This window comes from Coregonus lavaretus (genome assembly GCF_964263955.1).
Source record: "Coregonus lavaretus genome assembly, chromosome: 3".
Taxonomy (NCBI): Eukaryota; Metazoa; Chordata; class Actinopteri; order Salmoniformes; family Salmonidae; genus Coregonus; species Coregonus lavaretus.
In genome coordinates, this window is record NC_139990.1 from 50002120 (window position 1) to 50023257 (window position 21138).

The window sequence follows — 21138 nt, forward strand, 5'->3', positions numbered from 1 at the left end:
GCGGTCCGCCAACATCCCTTCATGCAATGCGCAACTCTTTGGGAAAAGAAGCCGAACTGTGAGGGCGGAAGTTCGTTGTGTTGTGGCGCTGGCAATCGCATGTGTTTGGGATTCTGAAGTTGTTTTGCGAGGTTTCTCCTAAAACACATTCCATGATCTGAAAAGGGTGTTTTGCAAAGGTTTGTAAGCGTGGCAGTTAAGTTATAAAGTTAAAGTTGTTAGTAAACGTTGTTAAAAAGCCGTGATTTGGTTACCGGTCGTTAGTGTCAGCTAAGGTGGGATCCCAGTAATAATGCAAAAAAAGTGGTGCTCATCGTAATTCTCAGCCCAAGTATAACGGCCAAATATTTCGCTGAACAGCCCAAAAACGTGTTATTGGCCTGTTCCCCTGTTCCTCCTGTCTCAGCAGATGACTGCCCAGGAGGTGCGGCTGTGTGGCCTGCTGCTACAGGAGCACTTTGGAGAGGTAGTGGAGAGGGTAGGCACTCACCTGCTCAGAGGAGGGGCACAGAACCTCAGGACCATCGCCAATGAGACCAACACACCACTGGACCTGGTACTATATACACACACACACACACACACACACACACACACACACACACACACACACAAAATATTGTTCAACCTAGGTGGTGACCCTGTCTCTTCTGCAGGTGAAGAAGTCTCTGTGTGTGTTGGTACAGCACGGTGCTTGTGAGTTTGGGTCGGGCCGGCGAGGCCCCGGGAGCCCAGTTGAGTACCGGGCCAATTGTGAGCGGGTTCTAAGGGTTCTGCGGTACCCGCGGTACATCTACACAGCTAAGACCCTGTATGGAGACACAGGAGAACTCATCGTGGAGGAGGTCCTACAACGAGGCCACATGACCATGAGCAACACCGTCAAGACTGTAGCTGACCGACTCACTCATAACATGGAGGGTGTGTGAGAGAGAGATTACAAGATGTATGATTATTCAATATTTTCTTCTCCTTCTCTCATGATTTCTCTCTCTCTGTAGAGGGTCGTAGTATGGAGTACAGTGAGGTGGTCTCCGCCTTCTCTAAGTTGGTGGAGACTCACTTCCTGCAGCGCTGTCCTCCGGTGGCCGAGATGGGAGCTGCAGCCCCATCTGCTTCCCCGGCGACCCCCGGCACCCCTGCCGCCCCCGCCTCCACTGCCCCCCCAACGGCAGAGAGCAACCCTGACTGCTACAAGCTGCCCCATGTCACACTAATAGGTACCCCAAACACTTTGTCTCATATGACACTTAGTACCTTTTCACCTGTGTACATACCCACATGTAAACCTCCTGCTATATGTAATTCAGTAAATATTTGGTATACACTCACTCGCTTCTTGTGTTGTGTTTGTGGGGCAGGTCGTGGGAAGCGCAGGCGCTCCAGTGATGACAGTGAGGAGCAGAGAGGAGGGAAGAAAGCCAAGATGGACTCCGAGGTCAGACCCTCTACTCTTAACACTCAGAGATACTGGGCCGCTATAGAGAATCAGAGAACCTTGTTCTGTTCTTCTTTTACTCCTCTCAATAAGGAATGGAACCGTTTGAATGACTTGTGCCTCTTTCTATCCCCTCCCTCCCTCTCTTTCCAGTCGTGTGGTGATGAGGGGATCTACTGGCAGGTGAACTTTGAGAGGTTCCATCAGCACTTCAGAGACCAGGCCATCATTAGTGCTGTAGCCAGCAAACTGGACCAGGTCAGTGTCTCACAGACAGACCCCTACAGACCACCTTAGACCCCTACAGACCACCTCAGACCACTACAGACCACCTCAGACCATTGTAGACCAGGAGAGATGTAATGGAGGTGGTCTACGTCAGTGGTCCCAGACCGGCTGTCAACTTACTCTTGAAAGTTCTAATAGTAGAATGCACAAGGTGCAATTTCCAAATTGGGTAGTGCATCATCAGTTTTCCTCTTGTCATTGCATACCTTAGAGAGCTATTTATAACTTGTCAGAAATGTCCAGATCAACTAGCCCATGTTAGCTAACGTCTTTTAGCTAGGTTTTTTAGCCCACAGATTTTGTAGTAATGTTCGAGTCACTCAGATATCACATGAATACACATTAGACATGGCAAAATGTATAGAATTCCAAGGAAAGGTGCTTTAAAACGGTAACATTTTCTCTGCCCCCCGTGACAAAATGTGTAGAATTGCAGGAAATAAGCTTTAAACCTTTCTCTCCACCAACAAGAGGGGTGTGAACAGTTTGTGTCATGAACAGTGCTTGTGCCCATAGAAATAGACGTGGTGTGCGGGGGGGTGCGGGATGTTTCCCTATTCTGGAAGGGGGGCCTGAGTGAAAAAGTTAGGGAACTCCTGGTCTAAGTTTCTCTCTCTCTCTTTCTCCCCCCCCCCCACCCCAACAGACCAGCAGTGAGATAGTGAGGACTATGTTGAGGATGAGTGAGGTCACCACCACACAGACCGCCGCCTACACTCAGCCCCTCTCAGCCAATGAGATCTTCCGCTCCCTCCCGCCAAACTACAGCATCAGCCGACCAATCTTGGACCAGTACCTCTCACTGCTGGTGGATGACCCGGTAGAAGCAGACTTAGGATCAGATTACCCTCCCCCATATCCCAACATTAACCATTAGGAGAGAAATTGCAGGACTGACCTTGGATCAGTGCCTAGGGGGCTGGTAAACTGATGTTTCTCTCTCTCTCTGTTCCTCAGATGGAGTTTGTGGGGAAATCAGGTGACAGTGGAGGAGGAATGTATGTGGTCAGTATCCTTTTACAACCCTGATGAAACCTGTTTGAGTTTCTCATCCACACACTATCACACCATGAAGTAGCCATATTGGCTGAATATTGTAGAGACAAGTCACCTACAGTGAGGGAAAAAAGTATTTGATCCCCTGCTGATTTTGTACGTTTGCCCACTGACAAAGAAATGATCAGTCTATAATTTTAATGGTAGGTTTATTTGAACAGTGAGAGACAGAATAACAACAAAAAAATCCAGAAAAACGCATGTCCAAAATGTTATAAATTGATTTGCATTTTAATGAGGGAAATAAGTATTTGACCCCCTCTCAATCAGAAAGATGTCTGGCTCCCAGGTGTCTTTTATACAGGTAACGAGCTGAGGTTAGGAGCACACTCTTAAAGGGAGTGCTCCTAATCTCAGCTTGTTACCTGTATAAAAGACACCTGTCCACAGAAGCAATCAATCAGATTCCAAACTCTCCACCATGGCCAAGACCAAAGAGCTCTCCAAGGATGTCAGGGACAAGATTGTAGACCTACACAAGGCTGGAATGGGCTACAAGACCATCGCCAAGCAGCTTGGTGAGAAGGTGACAACAGTTGGTGCAATTATTTGCAAATGGAAGAAACACAAAAGAACTGTCAATCTCCCTCGGCCTGGGGGTCCATGCAAGATCTCACCTCGTGGAGTTGCAATGATCATGAGAATGGTGAGGAATCAGCCCAGAACTACATGGGAGGATCTTGTCAATGATCTCAAGGCAGCTGGGACCATAGTCACCAAGAAAACAATTGGTAACACACTACGCCGTGAAGGACTGAAATCCTGCAGCGCCCGCAAGGTCCCCCTGCTCAAGAAAGCACATATACATGCCCGTCTGAAGTTTGCCAATGAACATCTGAATGATTCAGAGGAGAACTGGGTGAAAGTGTTGTGGTCAGATGAGACCAAAATGGAGCTCTTTGGCATCAACTCAACTCGCCGTGTTTGGAGGAGGAGGAATGCTGCCTATGACCCCAAGAACACCATCCCCACCATCAAACATGGAGGTGGAAACATTATGCTTTGGGGGTGTTTTTCTGCTAAGGGGACAGGACATCTTCACTGCATCAAAGGGATGATGGACGGGGCCATGTACAGTCAAATCTTGGGTGAGAACCTTCCCTCAGCCAGGGCATTGAAAATGGGTCGTGGATGGGTATTCCAGCATGACAATGACCCAAAACACACGGCCAAGGCAACAAAGGAGTGGCTCAAGAAGAAGCACATTAAGGTCCTGGAGTGGCCTAGCCAGTCTCCAGACCTTAATCCCATAGAAAATCTGTGGAGGGAGCTGAAGGTTCGAGTTGCCAAACGTCAGCCTCGAAACCTTAATGACTTGGAGAAGATCTGCAAAGAGGAGTGGGACAAAATCTACAAGAAACGTCTGACCTCTGTGATTGCCAACAAGGGTTTTGCCACCAAGTACTAAGTCAGGTTTTGCAGACGGGTCAAATACTTATTTCCCTCATTAAAATGCAAATCAATTTATAACATTTTTGACATGCGTTTTTCTGGATTTTTTGTTGTTGTTATTCTGTCTCTCACTGTTCAAATAAACCTACCATTAAAATTATAGACTGATCATTTCTTTGTCAGTGGGCAAATGTACAAAATCAGCGGGGGATCAAATACTTTTTTCCCTCACTGTATGTATAATATTGCAGAGACAAGTCACCTATGTAAACTCAGCAAAAAAATAAACATCCCTTTTTCAGGACCCTGTCTTTCAAAGATAATTAGTATAAATCCAAATAACTTCACAGATCGTCATTATTAAAGGGTTTAAACACTATTTCCCATGCTTGTTCAATGAACCATAAACAATTAATGAACATGCAACTGCGGAACGGTCGTTAAGACACTAACAGCTTACAGACGGTAGGCAATTAAGGTCACAGTTATGAAAACTTAGGACACTAAAGAGGCCTTTCTACTGACTCTGAAAAACACCAAAAGAAAGATGCCCAGGGTCCCTGCTCATCTGCGTGAACGTGCCTTAGGCATGCTGCAAGGAGGCATGAGGACTGCAGATGTGGCCAGGGCAATAAATTGCAATGTCCGTAATGTGAGACGCCTAAGACAGCGCTACAGGGAGACAGGACGGACAGCTGATCGTCCTCGCAGTGGCAGACCATGTAACAACACCTGCACAGAAACGGTACATCCGAACATCACAACTGCGGGACAGGTACAGGATGGCAACAACAACTGCCCGAGTTACACCAGGAACGCACAATCCCTCCATCAGTGCTCAGAATGTCCGCAATAGGCTGAGAGAGGCTGGACTGAGTGCTTGTAGGCCTGTTGTAAGGCAGGTCCTCACCAGACATCACCGGCAACAACGTTGCCTATGGGCACAAACCCACCGTCGCTGGACTAGACAGGACTGGCAAAAAGTGCTCTTCACTGACGAGTCGCGGTTTTGTCTCACCAGGGGTGATGGTCGGATTCGCGTTTATTGTCGAAGGAATGAGCGTTACACCGAGGCCTGTACTCTGGAGCGGGATCGATTTGGAGGTGGAGGGTCCGTCATGGTCTGGGGCGGTGTGTCACAGCATCATCGGACTGAGCTTGTTGTCAATGCAGGCAATCTCAACCATGTGCGTTACAGGGAAGACATCCTCCTCCCTCATGTGGTACCCTTCCTGCAGGCTCATCCTGACATGACCCTCCAGCATGACAATGCCACCAGCCATACTGCTCGTTCTGTGCGTGATTTCCTGCAAGACAGGAATGTCAGTGTTCTGCCATGGCCAGCGAAGAGCCCGGATCTCAATCCCATTGAGCATGTCTGGGACCTGTTGGATCGGAGGGTGAGGGCTAGGGCCATTCCCCCCAGAAATGTCTGGGAACTTGCAGGTGTCTTGGTGGAAGAGTGTGGTAACATCTCACAGCAAGAACTGGCAAATCTGGTGCAGTCCATGAGGAGGAGATGCACTGCAGTACTTAATGCAGCTGTTGTTCAGTTTATGTCTCAGTTGTTGAATCTTGTTAAGTTTGCTGAAAATAAACGCAGTTGACAGTGAGAGGACGTTTCTTTTTTTGTTAAGTTTATAATGGCTCTTTTCCAGTATTTAATGATACAGTAGTAAGTGGTTGTTTCTTGACTGACCACTCAGATCTACAAAGAGCCCTGGCCAACCTGGCGAGAGCTACCTTGGAGTCTGTGGTACAGGAGAGGTACGTGTGTCTGTATTTGAGTTGTCTGTGTCCGATTATGCCTCTGCCCACGGTGGCTACATAGTTTGTAAGGTGTCATTCATTCATCCTTTCCCATTGTCAGGTTTGGCTCGCGGTCTGCTAGGATCTTCCGTCTGTTGCTAAGGAAACGTCACCTGGAGCAGAAGCAGGTGGAGGACTTTGCTATGATCCCTGCCAAGGAGGCCAAAGACATGCTGTACACACTGCTGTCAGAGAACCTGGTACAGCTACAGGTAACACACACACACACACCCACACACAATATACGAACCATACATTATCATGCTCACCTGTGTTTTGCCCCCCTAGGAAATCCCTAAGACTCCTGACTACGCCCCTTCACGTACCTTTTACCTGTACACTGTCAGCCAGCTGCCTACTGCCCGCCTGCTGCTACAACACTGCTACAAGGTACACATTCAAACTAAGCTATACTATGAGCAGCAGGATGAAACACAGATATTGCAGATGAATGCAATGCAAGATGTTGCACTCGCTACAAAATATTTGCAAACCTGAGGCAGCGGAAGTGTTGCAGTTTACCGAACACATATTGTCCACATATTGACACATTAAATCCCCTGCCTCTTTCTGACTCTCCCCTCTATAACTAGACATGTACATTTTAAACTGTCTAAATAAAGAGGAAATACGGAAGGAGAACGAGTCAAAAATATAAATTCAGTTTATTAGGTACACCCATCTAGTACCAGGAAGGACCCCCCTTTGCCTCCAGAACAGCCTGAATTCTTCGGGGCATGGACTCTGAAAGTCGGAAACGTTCCACAGGGATGTTGGTCCATGCTGGACGCGATGGCATCACACGGTTGCTGCAGATTGTTCGGCGGTACACCACCGCCACCAGCCTGTACCGTTGACACCAGGCAGGATGGGTCCATGGACTCATGATGCTTACGTCAAATCCTGACTCTGCCATCAGCATGACGCAACAGGAACCGGGATTCATTGGATGTTTTTCCACTCCTCAATTGTCCAGTGTTGTTTGTTGATCACGTGCCCACTGGAGCCGCTTCTTCTTGTTTTTAGCAGATAGGAGTGGAACCCGTTGTGGTCGTTTGCTACAATAGCCCATCCGTGACAAGGATCGACAAGTTGCTGTTCTGCACACCACTGTTGTACTGCGCCATTATTTGTCTGTTTGTGGCCTGCCTGTTGCACGATTCTTGCCATTCTCCTTCGACCTCTCTCATCAGCAAGCTGTTTTCGCCCACAGGACTGCCGCTGACTGGATGTTTTTTGTTTGTCCATTCTCGGGAAACCGTAGACACTGTCGTGCGTGAAAAGCCCAGGACAGCGGCCGTTTCGAGATACTGGATCTGGCACCGACGATCATACCACTCTCGAAGTCGCTTCGGTCACTCGTTTTGCCCATTCTAACATTCAATCAAACAGTAACTGAATGCCTGTCTGCCTGCTTTATATAGCAAGCCACGGCCACGTGACTCAGTCTGTAGGAGCGATCTATTTTTGTGAATGTGGTGGTGTACCTAATAAAATGGCTGGTGAGTGTGTATATAATATATGTGCATGTGCACCGGTGTGCTTCACGGTGCTGCAACTTGATAGCTTCAGGAACAAAACAGCATAGAGATTTAGTGTTGCAATTCACACTCCATTGTTGTGGAAGTCCGCCTGGTATTGCTTCTACGTCTGCATTGCTTGCTGTTTGGGGTTTTAGGCTGGGTTTCTGTATAAGCACGTTGTGACATCTGCTGATGTTAAAAGGGCTTTATACATTTGATTTGTTTGCTGTTTACTTCGTGCATCGCTGACTTGACAATTAATAGTTGATCACTGACTTGCAGATAGGGCTGGGAATTGCCAGGGTCCTCACGATACGATATTATCACAATACTTAGGTGCCGATACGATATGTATTGCGATTCTCACGTTTCTATATGTGATTCGATATTGCAATGTGATGTTCCAAACACATTGCTCACTATATGTCTGCTGCAGAGAGACGAGAGCGCATGAGAACATTTGTTTTGATCAGTCATGGAAATAAAAGTGCAGAAAATGTGTTGACTTACTATATAAAAAGAAGATGGAGAACAAGTCCAAAAAAATATTGCGATATGTAACTGTGTACATTTGTCCCCCATCACTACTTGCAGACAGTGGCTAATCTGATTGAGAGGCGCCTCTTCGAGACCAAGGAGAACAAGTGAGTTTATTGATTGATTCCTAAGTGGATGGATGGATAGATTTTGTTTTATTCACTAAGTTTCCTGCTAAGATTTCTTTAGGTCTGCATATTGACTTTGAGGACAATAGAGGACCACAATGGAAAAAGTATTTGACTTTTTGTGTATATAATCCTCTGAAATGTTGGTACAAGACTTCCTGTGTTTGATTGACAGACGTCTGCTGGAGAAGTCCCAGCGAATCGAGGCGATCCTGGCGTCGCTGCAGGCCAGTGGGGCGGAGCCTGAACAGCTGACAGAGGTGGAGGAGATGATCACTGCCCCCGAGAGACAGCAGCTAGAAGCCCTGCGACATCACATCAACAAGTACTGCATTACTACTACACCTTAATTACTACTACACCATAATTACGTCTACATCCATACTATAGATCTATAGAGACAGCAGCTGGAGGCCCTGCGACATCAATAACTATTACTGCTTCTACACCCATACTATAGATCTATAGAGACAGCAGCTACAACATCATATCAACAAGTACAGCATTACTACTACTACTACGACTACACACATACTATAGATCAGGGATGGGCAACTTTGATGGGGATGGGGGCCACAAAAAAAAAATCAGAACTCATCACGGGTCTGCACACCCACATCCATAACCACACATGCAGTCAGAGCCGGCCCTAGTCTGTTGGGGGCCCTAAGCTAGGAGAGAATAAATTGACATTTTCAAGTTAATTTCCTGCAATTCTACACATTTTGCCATACGGTGGAGAGAAATGTTTTCCGTTTTTAATGACATCTGAGTGAGAGTGACTAATTCGACCATGATTACTACAAGTTTAGATAGCTGGCTAGACTAACTTACTAATTTAGTGACTGACATAAGAGAAACTGCTGATGCACAACAAATTTCAAAATTGCACCTTGTGTATTCTACTATTCTAACTCTACCGTAAGTTGAGACCTCCAACTAGAGGACCTACGACATCACATCAACAAGTACTACTACAATACTACTACTGCTATTACTATTGCTACGACACCCATAATATATATCTATAGACAACAGCTAGAGGCCTACGACATCACATCAACAAGTACTACTTCTACTACTATTACTGCTACGACACCCATACTGTATATCTATAGACAACCGCTAGAGGCCTACGACATCACATCAACAAGTACTACTACATACTTGTTACTACGACACCGTTATTACTAATACTGCTACATTACAGTAGATTTATTATCTCTCTTTCTTCTTCTTGCTTTTCTCCCTGAAGGTTGGACTCTACAGAGAACCAGGTGGATGAGACTATCTTTCTACTGGAGTCCTACATCTTCTCTACCAAGACCAAGTGAGAGGGAGGGAGGGAGGAAGGGAGGGGAGGAACACGATGGACATAAAGGTGCATCAATAAAATATGTTTGGGTTGATATACCTGACTCACTTGGTGCTTTTTTTGCCTGATGTACAGATTGTAATTATTTAAGTTTTATGTTCAAGAATGTCTGCTAGTGTGAAATCGTTTTTTGTTTTATAGAATGAAGTAGTCTGAAATGCCTGATTTTGAAATTTTATATAATAAAATATTTGTGTGTATTTAGTTAATGTGTATGAATTATCCTATGTATGTATAAATTAACATGAATGAAACAAAAATAACATTACATATTTCTTTTAATCAACCGTTTTAATTTGACTCAAAAAAACATTACTGTACTGTAGAGAAAATGGGTGAAAATGTAAAGTCATGATGATGACTTCTGAACATTAAATAGACTGTTTGGTTTGTAACAGCATGTCATAGAAATACAAATATATTCACATGATTATACAGTGGGGAAAAAAAGTATTTAGTCAGCCACCAATTGTGCAAGTTCTCCCACTTAAAAAGATGAGAGAGGCCTGTAATTTTCATCATAGGTACACGTCAACTATGACAGACAAATTGAGGGAAAAAAAATCCAGAAAATCACATTTGTAGGATTTTTAATGAATTTATTTGCAAATTATGGTGGAAAATAAGTATTTGGTCACCTACAAACAAGCAAGATTTCTGGCTCTCACAGACCTGTAACTTCTTTAAGAGGCTCCTCTGTCCTCCACTCGTTACCTGTATTAATGGCACCTGTTTGAACTTGTTATCAGTATAAAAGACACCTGTCCACAACCTCAAACAGTCACACTCCAAACTCCACTATGGCCAAGACCAAAGAGCTGTCAAAGGACACCAGAAACAAAATTGTAGAACTGCACCAGGCTGGGAAGACTGAATCTGCAATAGGTAAGCAGCTTGGTTTGAAGAAATCAACTGTGGGAGCAATTATTAGGAAATGGAAGACATACAAGACCACTGATAATCTCCCTCGATCTGGGGCTCCATGCAAGATCTCACCCCGTGGGGTCAAAATGATCACAAGAACGGTGAGCAAAAATCCCAGAACCACACGGGGTGACCTAGTGAATGACCTGCAGAGAGCTGGGACCAAAGTAACAAAGCCTACCATCAGTAACACACTACGCCGCCAGGGACTCAAATCCTGCAGTGCGAGACGTGTCCCCCTGCTTAAGCCAGTATATGTCCAGGCCCGTCTGAAGTTTGCTAGAGTGCATTTGGATGATCCAGAAGAGGATTGGGAGAATGTCATATGGTCAGATGAAACCAAAATATAACTTTTTGGTAAAAACTCAACTCGTTGTGTTTGGAGGACAAAGAATGCTGAGTTGCATCCAAAGAACACCATACCTACTGTGAAGCATGGGGGTGGAAACATCATGCTTTGGGGCTGTTTTTCTGCAAAGGGACCAGGACGACTGATCCGTGTAAAGGAAAGAATGAATGGGGCCATGTATCGTGAGATTTTGAGTGAAAACCTCCTTCCATCAGCAAGGGCATTGAAGATGAAACGTGGCTGGGTCTTTCAGCATGACAATGATCCCAAACACACCGCCCGGGCAACGAAGGAGTGGCTTCGTAAGAAGCATTTCAAGGACCTGGAGTGGCCTAGCCAGTCTCCAGATCTCAACCCCATAGAACATTTTTGGAGGGAGTTGAAAGTCTGTGTTGCCCAGCGACAGCCCCAAAACATCACTGCTCTAGAGGAGATCTGCATGGAGGAATGGGCCAAAATACCAGAAACAGTGTGTGAAAACCTTGTGAAGAGTTACAGAAAACGTTTGACCTGTGTCATTGCCAACAAAGGGTATATAACAAAGTATTGAGAAACTTTTGTTATTGACCAAATACTTATTTTCCACCATAATTTGCAAATAAATTCATTAAAAATCCTACAATGTGATTTTCTGGATTTTTTTTTCTCATTTTGTCTGTCATAGTTGACGTGTACCTATGATGAAAATTACAGGCCTCTCTCATCTTTTTAAGGGGGAGAACTTGCACAATTGGTGGCTGACTAAATACTTTTTCCCCCACTGTAAGTGCCCCCCATTATCAGGTAGTGCTTTTTCATTCAACCCTCTTGAATGATGGAACTGCTTTCCATATAGCACATGGTACTAATTACAGGTTAATACCTGTACAGTATCTACTTATGCAGATCTACTCTGCAGACGTCAAACAGTCATTGAACATCATACCAAGTCACATTGTACCACGATTGTCAAACTCACTCCACGAAGAGCTGTGTGTCTGCAGGTTTTTGTTTTTTCCTTTCAATTAAGACCTAGACAACCAGTTGAGGGGAGTTCCTTACTAATTAGCGACCTTAATTCATTAATCAAGTACAAGGTTGGCGCGAACACTCGGCCCTCCGTGGAATGAGTTTGACACATGGTGTACACCATGATTTCCTGTCTGGGACATCTCTGAAGAAAACGTCTCCTGTACACGTCCTTCCTGCTGTATGTTTCTAAACAGGTGTGTAAATAGAGCCCTACAGCCATGGGTTGACCTGAAGAAATAGAAAATATGTTGAGGTGTTAGGTGTTTCGACAGTTCATCTGTACAGGTTGTGTGTTCTGTATGGTTTGATTTAGAAGAGAGGGAAGGTATATTATTATTGCTGGGTGGGGGAGGGGGGGGGGAGCAGTCTCTGTGCAGGTCGTTGCCATGGGGATGGGCACGAAGTGGACTCGTTCTCTGGTTGTCGCAGATACTGTATCCATTGACCGACATCATGGTGGCAAAGGGGCGGGCTCAGTCCTCGAGTTCCTCGTCCTTTATCTGTTTACGAGTGAAGAACCCCAGCTGGAGAAAGGAGGGATGAGAAGGAAGGAGGCAAACCCAACGTTTTTATCTTTACCAAAAAGGCAGAGGAGAAATAAGTTATTGCAGTGTGAGGTACAGAGGTGCTATAAGGTGAGATGTGATTGGTGTACCTTCCACATTATGAAGATGATGAGGGCCAATAGCAGAAGGCCTCCGATGATGCTACCAATCAGAATCCAGAGAGAAATGGGGATGGCACGCCCCTTTAGAACCTCCAACACCGTCTGACAGAGAGAGAGAGAAAGAGAGACAAAAAGGCTGATAGTAGAGACAGTCAGACAGATATTCATCACCCTATACCAGCTTACTACTATCTGGATGTAAACGACAGTCAGACAGATATTCATCACCCTATACCAGCTTACTACTCTATCTGGATGTAAACGAGTCAGACACAGACGAGGCTAAACCACAGTCCTCCAGCATTAGTGTTAATCCTGCTATTCTCTCACCTCCCTCCAGATGGCGCCACTCCCCAGAGTGACCAGGTTAGATTCCTGAACAGCCAAACGATAGGCACTCACTATCCTCACCGCCTTAAACTTAGCCTGGGGGCAGAAACACAAAGTCAGAGTGAGTGTGTTTATAGTTAGAGCTATGTGTGTGCGTGTGTGTGTATCTTCGTACCTGTCTGAAGAAGGTGTCGTGGACCCTGCGGCTGACTCGTATGAGAGCGGTCTGTCCTCGATGCAGCTGCTGTACCTCACACACCACCTCCACACACCACGACCTGCTGCAGTTCTACACACAGCACACAGCACAGGTTACATCTGGGAATATCATTTATACTTTATAGCTAGTTAGGATTGTGAATGTGATCATCATCTTCTTGTATGTGGGTATTTGTGTGTGTGTGTGTGTGTGTGTGTGTGTGTGTGTGCATGTGTATGTGAACATATGTGTGTATGTGCGTCAGTGTATACGTGCATGTGCGTGTTCTCACCAGTAGGTCAGTCTGTTGCATATCTTCAGGATGTAGTGGTCGTACGTCTCTCTGTCTGTCCTTCAGCTTTGACACATCACTGTCTACACTGCAGTTCACCCCTGTCACCTGACATCCACAAAGGTCACAGTTCAGAATCAGAATGTTGACAATAACTGTTTGTTCCAACAGTAGTGAGAGAGGGTTAGTACTCACGTTGTAAGAGAAGACCTCAGTAACAGCCATGAAGACTCTGTCTCCTGCTGCTACAGAGGGCAGGCTCAGCCTCAGCTCCAGGTTACTCACACTGTAACAGCCCAGGTTCTGCAGCTACACACAGAACACATTAGTCTGACGTGTGTGTGTGTGAGTGTACAGTAAAGATATTATGGAAACGGATACATTGTGTGCACTGCTTACCCTGAAGTGTGTATAGAACTCTGGTCCTATTGCCTCTGAGATGGTTCTGGTTGGGTGGACTTCATAACGGTTCAGATTGGAGTCACTAGAGAGAGAGCAAGAGAGAGATAAAGGGAATGAAAGAGCGAGACAGAGACAGAGACAAAGAGCGAGAGAGAGACAGAGAGAGAGACAGAGAGACTAACCTGGTGATGAAGAGGTCAGGTTCGTATTGAACCACAGTCTGGAGCTGAACACTGTTGTCTCCCAGCGTAGCCTCTCTCTCCACACTGTCACTATGGGAACCAGGAACACACAGAGATGTATGTGACAGACAAGACAAACACACACAGTACTTCTGTCTCTACTGTATGTATGATTATGACTAGGGTTAGACGGAATCAGTGGAGGCTGAATTTCAGGTTAATTTCTATAAGCTCCCAATTGAAATCCCTTTACATTCCTCCATAGGATTATAGTGAGTTACCTGGCAGCTGTGAGTTTCATCTGGACTTTACTGAGCAGAGACGTACAGCTGAACTCAAAATCTAACATGAAGTTCACCTGATAGAGAGAAGGGGGGGGGGGGGGGGGTATCAACCAATCTATCAATACATTTGCATGTATTATAACTATTGTTTTATAAATGCATTTGTCAAAAATCGCTCAAGAACGAAAACGTGATTAGCTATACTGAACAAAAATATAAACACAACATGCAAGAATTTCAAATATTTTTCTGAGTCACAGTTCATATAAGTAAATCGGTCAATTGAAATAAATTCATTAGGCACATATCTATGGATTTCCCATGACTGGGAATACAGATATGCATATTTTGGTCACTGATACATAAAAGAAAAAGGTAGGATCAGAAAACCAGTTAGTATCTGATGTGGCCACCATTTGCCTCATGCAGCGTGCCACCTCTCCTTCGCATAGAGTTTATCAGGCTGTTGATTGTGGCTGGTGGAATGTTGTCCCACTCTTCAATGGCTGTGCAAAGTTGCTGGATATTGGCGGGAACTGGAACAGTTTGGTTCGTACACGTTGATCCAGAGCATCCCAAACATGCTCAATGGGTGACATGTCTGATGAGTATGCAGGCCATTTTCAGCTTCCAGGAATTATGTACAGATCCTTGCAACATGGGGCCTTGCATTATCATGCTGAAACATGAGGTGATGGCGGCAGATGAATGGCACAACAGTGGGCCTCAGGATCTCGTCACGGTATCGCTGTGCATTCAAATTACCATCGATAAAATGCAATTGTGTTCGTTGTCCTTAGCTTATGCCTGAACCCCACCGCCACCTTGGGGCACTCTGTTCACAACGTTGACATCAGTAAACCGCACGCCCACACGATGCCATACACGCTGTCTGCCATCTGTCTGGTACAGTTGAAACCGGGATTCATCTGTGAAGAGCACACTTCTCCAGCGTGCCAGTGGCCATCGAAGTTGAACATTTGTCCACTGAATTCGGTTATGACGCAGAACTGCAGTCAGGTCAAGACCCTGGTGAGGACGACGAGCACGCAGATGAGCATCCCTGAGACGATTTCTGACAGTTTGTGCAGAAATTCTTCAGTTGTGCAAACCCACAGTTTCATCAGCTGTCTGGGTGGCTGGTCTCAGATGATCCCGCAGGTGAAGAGGCCGGATGTTGAGGTCCTGGGCTGGCGTGGTTACACGGGGTCTGCTGTTGTGAGGCCGGTTGGACGTACTGCCAAATTCTCTAAAACGACGTTGGTAGAGAAATTAACATTCAAATCTCTGGCAACAGCATGCCAATTGCATGCTACCTCAACACATCTGTGGCATTGTGTTGTTTGACAAAACCGCCCTTTTAGAGTGGCCTTTTATTGTCCCCAGCACAAGGTGCACCTGTGTAATGATCATGCTGTTTAATCAGCTGTTTGATATGCCACACCTGTCAGGTGGATGATCTTGGCAAAGGAGAAATGCTAACTAACACATTTGTGCACAACATTTGAGAATAATAAGCTTTTTGTGCATATGGAACATTTCTGGGATCTTTTATTTCAGCTCATGAAACATGGAACCAACACTTTACATGTTTATATTTTTGTTCAATGTATTTGATGCCAGACAGACAGACCTTGGAGTGGGAGCGGAACACAGGATAGCTGACGTTACATGAGTGACTGTTGGAACTGAGAGATGTACACTCAATCTTCAACTGGGCATCCTCCTAGAGAGGGAGAGAGAGAAAGATAGGGATGGAGAGATCGAAAGGGAGGGAGGGAGAGAGAGAAGGGGAAGGAGAGAGAATAAAACTGTCAGTTTCATGTTGTAAATCTGTGTGTTGTAAATCAGTGTGTCTGTGTGTGTTTGTGTGTGTTCCGTACCCGTATGCTGAGACTAGAGAAGTGGAGATTGCGTGAGTAGTGCAGCGTCAGGCTGGTGTTATAGGCATTCTCCAGTCTGTTCTGCAGCTGGACTTCTACAGCCAGACGTCTGCGAGGGCTACGGATCACATAGGGCTGCTGTCTGTAGAGAGGAGTTACATTCAGACATTCATACAACTACTACACAACATTAATATAACATTAACATATGAATACAACAGGAATACTTGACTTAGTAATTGTTTGGCTGATTGTGTTGACTGGACACACAAAGGAGAGGAACATTTTTGATCAGGTGTGTGTCTATACGTGTGTGTCCATGCATGTGTGTCTATGTGTGTCTATGTGTGTCTATGTGTGTGTGAGATGTACCTTGTCCCAGAGATGTCCATATGAGCCTTCAGCACCAGATCAGTGACACACACATCATCCTCGCCACAGTCTTTGAAGAAAGCAATCTGGAGAGATGCAATTTACAGTATTTTAAATGGAGGTGCCAGAGCAATACAGTAGTTAATGTACAGTAATAGTACATTACATTATACAATTTGACTAGGATGCTACGAGCACACCACACACACACACCACACACACACACTCCACACACACTGACCGATCTCTTGAAGGTGGTGGGCCAGCCTTCGTCCAGCACTGGGCCACTCTCTGTGTCGTTGATCTTAAAGCGCAGGGAGAAGCTGATTGGACGGATGTAGTCAGCTGTGTCCTATCCCAGACAGAGACAAAGGGTTAGAGGTCAATAGCAACAGAATGTAGTGTTTCAGCATGTAAACTCCACACAAAAAAAAACGTCCTTTCAATGTCAACTGCGTTTATTTTCAACAAACTTAACATGTGTAAATATTTGTATGAACATAACAAGATTCAACAACTGAGACATAAACTGAACAAGTTCCACAGACATGTGACTAACAGAAATTGAATAATGTGTCCCTGAACAAAGGTGGGGTCAAAATCAAAAGTAACAGTCAGTATCTGGTGTGGCCACCAGCTGCATTAAGTACTGCAGTGCATCTCCTCCTCATGGACTGCATCATATTTGCCTGTTCTTGTTGTGAGATTTTACCCCACTCTTCCACCAAGGCACCTGCAAGTTCCCAGACATTTCTGGGGGGAATGGCCCTAGCCCTCACCCTCCGATCCAACAGGTCCCAGACGTGCTCAATGGGATTGAGATCCGGGCTCTTCGCTGGCCATGGCAGAACACTGACATTCCTGTCTTGCAGGAAATCACGCACAGAACGAGCAGTATGGCTGATGGCATTGTCAGGATGAGCCTGCAGGAAGGGTACCACATGAGGGAGGAGGATGTCCTCCCTGTAACGCACAGCGTTGAGATTGCCTGCATTGACAACAAGCTCAGTCTGATGATGCTGTGGCACACCGCCCCAGACCATGACGGACCCTCCACCTCCAAATCGATCCCGCTCCAGAGTACAGGCCTCGGTGTAACGCTCATTCCTTCGATGATAAACGCGAATCCGACCATCACCCCTGGTGAGACAAAACCGCGACTCGTCAGTGAAGAGCACTTTATGCCAGTCCTGTCTGGTCCAGCGACGGTGGGTTTGTGCCCATAGGCGATGTTGTTGCCAGTGATGTCTGGTGAGGACCTGCCTTACAACAGTCCTTCAGTCCAGCCTCTCTCAGCCTATTGCGGACATTCTGAGCACTGATGGAGGGATTGTGCGTTCCTGGTGTAACTCGGGCAGTTGTTGTTGCCATCCTGTACCTGTCCCGCAGGTGTGATATTCGGATGTACCGATCCTGTGCAGGTGTTGTTACACGTGGTCTGCCACTGCGAGGACGATCAGCTGTCCATCCTGTCTCCCTGTAGCGCTGTCTTAGGCGTCTCACATTACAGACATTGCAATTTATTGCCCTGGCCACATCTGCAGTCCTCCTGCCTCCTTGCAGCATGCCTAAGGCACGTTCACGCAGATGAGCAGGGACCCTGGGCATCTTTCTTTTGGTGTTTTTCAGAGTCAGTAGAAAGGCCTCTTTAGTGTCCTAAGTTTTCATAACTGTGACCTTAATTTACATTTACATTTTAGTCATTTAGCAGACGCTCTTATCCAGAGCGACTTACAGTTAGTGAGTGCATACATTATTCATACTGGCTCCCTGTGGGAAACGAACCCACAACCCTGGCGTTGCAAGCGCCATGCTCTACCAACTGAGCATTGCCTACCGTCTGTAAGCTGTTAGTGTCTTAACGACCGTTCCACAGGTGCATGTTCATTAATTGTTTATGGTTAATTGAACAAGCATGTAAACAACCCTTTACAATGAAGATCTGTGAAGTTATTTGGATTTTTATGAATTATCTTTGAAAGACAGGGTCCTGAAAAAGGGACGTTTCTATTTTTGCTGAGTTTAGATTGTGTGTGTCGGTCGGCGTGAAGTATGTGTGCAAACGTGTGTGTTTTGGCATTGAGTGTGTGAACATATGGAAGGGCAGGTTGTGGCAGTAGCCTATACATGTTGGTTGTGTGTTTGTGATAGGGCATGTGTGTATGTTAATTGTGTAGTGTGTGTGTAGTATGTGTGTGTGTATATGCCATTTAGCAGATGCTTTTATCCAAAGCGGCTTACAGTCGTGTGCATACTTAAAATGTTTTATGTATGGTCCCAGGAATTGAACCCACTATCCTGGCGTTGCAAGCACCATGCTCTACCAACTGAGCTACAGTGGCTTGCAAAATTATTCACAGCCCTTGGCATTTTTCCTATTTTGTTGCCTTACAACCTGTAATTAAAATTGATTTTTTGGGGAGTTTGTATCATTTGATTTACACAACATGCCTACCACTTTGAAGATGCAAAATATGTTTTTATTGTGAAACAAACAAGAAATAAGACAAAAAACAGAAAACTTGAGCATGCATAACGATCCTTGGTCTTCATGGTGTCGCTTGCTTGGTGGTGCCGCTTGCTTAGTGGTGTTGCAGACTCTGGGCCTTTCAGAACAGGTGTATATATATACTGAGATCATGTGACACTTAGATTGCACACAGGTGGACTTTATTTAACTAATTATGTGACTTCTGAAGTTAATTGGTTGCACCAGATCTTATTTAGGGGCTTCATAGCAAAGGGGGTGAATACATATGCACGCACCACTTTTCCGTTATTTATTTTTTAGAATTATTTGAAACATTTTTCATTTCACTTCACCAATTTGGACTATTTTGTGTATGTCCATTACATGAAATCCAAATAAAAATAAAAATAAATTACAGTTTGTAATACAACAAAATAGGAAAAACGCCACAGGGAATTAATACTTTTGCAAGACACTGTCATACTCACAAACACATGGAAGGGCAGGTTGTGGCAGACAGTCTCTCCTGTGTGAACTCTGACCCCCAGCTGTATCTGTCTCTGGTTGCTGTCGTCAAACAACGCCCTCGCTGTCAACTTTCTGTCATCCAACATGGCCACACCGACAGCTCTGAGGAGGAGGGAGGAGGGGATGTTAGTGTTGATAACAAATCTATCAAATCTAACAGGCAGACTCCCTCCCTCTCCCTCCCCATCCTCTCTCCTTCCACCCTCCCGCCCACCCTCCCCCTCCTCTCTCCCTCTCCTTCCCCCTCCCTCCCCCTCACTCTCTCCAGTCCCCTTCCCTCCCTGTCCCCTCCCTCTCTCCCCTCCCTCCCCCTCCCTTACCGAAGCTGTTGCTGTGAGTTCCAGGGGAGTGGGACAGAGCCAGGAAGCAGGCTGTAGCGTTGAGACAGGCAGACTCCCTCCCTCCTCTCTGACACGTCTTCTGGATGATGTTGATGGAGTGGGGCTGGAAGGACAGACTCATGTTGATCTGTACTATACTACGAGAACTGGGGAGAGGGGAGAGGGGAGGGAAAATTGATCATTCAATGATGACGATCATCGTCACGTTTTCTTTAAATACTCCACAGCCAAGTCTGACAATATACCCCTCCTCTTCATCCCTCCCCTCCTCTTCATCCCTCCCCTCCCCTCCTCTTCATCCCTCCCCTCCCCTCCTCCCTCCTTCCTTACCTGAGTAGTACAGCGCTGCCCTGGGCCCCCACAGCCAGGTCTAACAGACCATCTCCATCCAGGTCCAGTCTGGCACTCACACTGCGCCCAAAATACTGCAGAGAGGGGGACAAGGACGACCCTGCGATACGCTACAGGGAGAAGAAGAGGCGAGCAAGGAGGTGGAGAGAAGAGGGTGGAGAAGTGGTGGAGAGAGGTACATTGAAATACTATAGCTAGGAATGATATCCCTTTAAACACAAATCTTCACTTTTCTTTTCATAGAGATGGACTCTACCTATACTTCTGGTGACACTTCTTTCTCTACCTGTTTGTAGTTATGGATGATGTGTATATCTCCCTGTTTGTAATTATGGATGATGTGTATATCTATCTGTTTGTAATTATGGATGATGTGTATATCTACCTGTTTGTAATTATGGATGATGTGTATATCTCCCTGTTTGTAATTATGGATGATGTGTATATCTACCTGTTTGTAATTATGGATGATGTGTATATGTACCTGTTTGTAATTATGGATGATGTGTATATCTCCCTGTTTGTAATTATGGATGATGTGTATATCTCCCTGTTTGTAATTATGGATGATTTGTATATCTACCTGTTTGTAATTATCGATGATGTGTATATCTCCCTGTTTGTAATTATGGATGATGTGTATATCTACCTGTTTGTAATTATGGATGATGTGTATATCTACCTGTTTGTAGTTATGGATGATGTGTATATCTACCTGTTTGTAATTATGGATGATGTGTATATCTACCTGTTTGTAGTTATGGATGATGTGTTTATCTACCTGTTTGTAGTTATGGATGATGTGTATGCCCTGGCCGTGGTAGACGTATATGGCCCCAATGTGTCCGTCCTCCAGGGGTGCCCCCACCAGCAAGTCAGTGTACCCGTCATGGTTGAGGTCTGGGACGGAGGCCAGGGCGTAGCCAAACCTAGCATCCTGGGACCTATCCTCTGCCTTCAGAGTACCGTTAGACACAAACACCTCCTCCTGAGAGAGAGACACAGAG

General features: G+C 45.5%; 2 protein-coding genes across 4 annotated transcripts in view; one reads left to right on the top strand and one right to left on the bottom strand.

The window, feature by feature from the left end:
* Positions 1 to 40: 40 nt before the first annotated feature.
* On the top strand, positions 41 to 9938 carry polr3c (polymerase (RNA) III (DNA directed) polypeptide C). 3 transcript variants are annotated; one of them, XM_084158308.1, is made up of 14 exons: positions 41 to 179; positions 407 to 556; positions 657 to 921; positions 1002 to 1220; positions 1362 to 1438; positions 1592 to 1696; positions 2373 to 2546; positions 2684 to 2735; positions 5881 to 5941; positions 6045 to 6195; positions 6272 to 6373; positions 8101 to 8150; positions 8347 to 8496; positions 9427 to 9698. In XM_084158308.1, exons 2-14 carry the CDS (start codon positions 410 to 412, stop codon positions 9503 to 9505), a joined length of 1632 nt encoding a protein of 543 aa, XP_084014434.1. In that variant the 5' UTR covers positions 41 to 179; positions 407 to 409; the 3' UTR covers positions 9506 to 9698. The 3 variants fall into 3 exon arrangements, with proteins under 3 accessions (XP_084014434.1, XP_084014433.1, XP_084014435.1); XM_084158307.1 differs by having other exon boundaries at positions 42 to 179; positions 410 to 556; positions 9427 to 9938; XM_084158309.1 differs by having other exon boundaries at positions 42 to 179; positions 410 to 556; positions 687 to 921.
* Positions 9939 to 12303: 2365 nt separating this feature from the next.
* Positions 12304 to 21138, bottom strand: part of itga10 (integrin, alpha 10) — a gene marked incomplete at both ends in the record, with an annotated part of 43720 nt that continues 34885 nt past the window's right edge. Inside the window, 18 exon segments of the mRNA XM_084150307.1 lie at positions 12304 to 12354; positions 12486 to 12599; positions 12828 to 12923; positions 13003 to 13116; positions 13319 to 13426; positions 13514 to 13627; positions 13718 to 13802; positions 13903 to 13992; positions 14184 to 14260; positions 15820 to 15912; positions 16070 to 16211; positions 16442 to 16527; positions 16683 to 16793; positions 19400 to 19530; positions 19533 to 19541; positions 19760 to 19926; positions 20111 to 20241; positions 20913 to 21119. Of these exon segments, the coding sequence (XP_084006433.1) occupies positions 12304 to 12354; positions 12486 to 12599; positions 12828 to 12923; positions 13003 to 13116; positions 13319 to 13426; positions 13514 to 13627; positions 13718 to 13802; positions 13903 to 13992; positions 14184 to 14260; positions 15820 to 15912; positions 16070 to 16211; positions 16442 to 16527; positions 16683 to 16793; positions 19400 to 19530; positions 19533 to 19541; positions 19760 to 19926; positions 20111 to 20241; positions 20913 to 21119 (1926 nt within the window).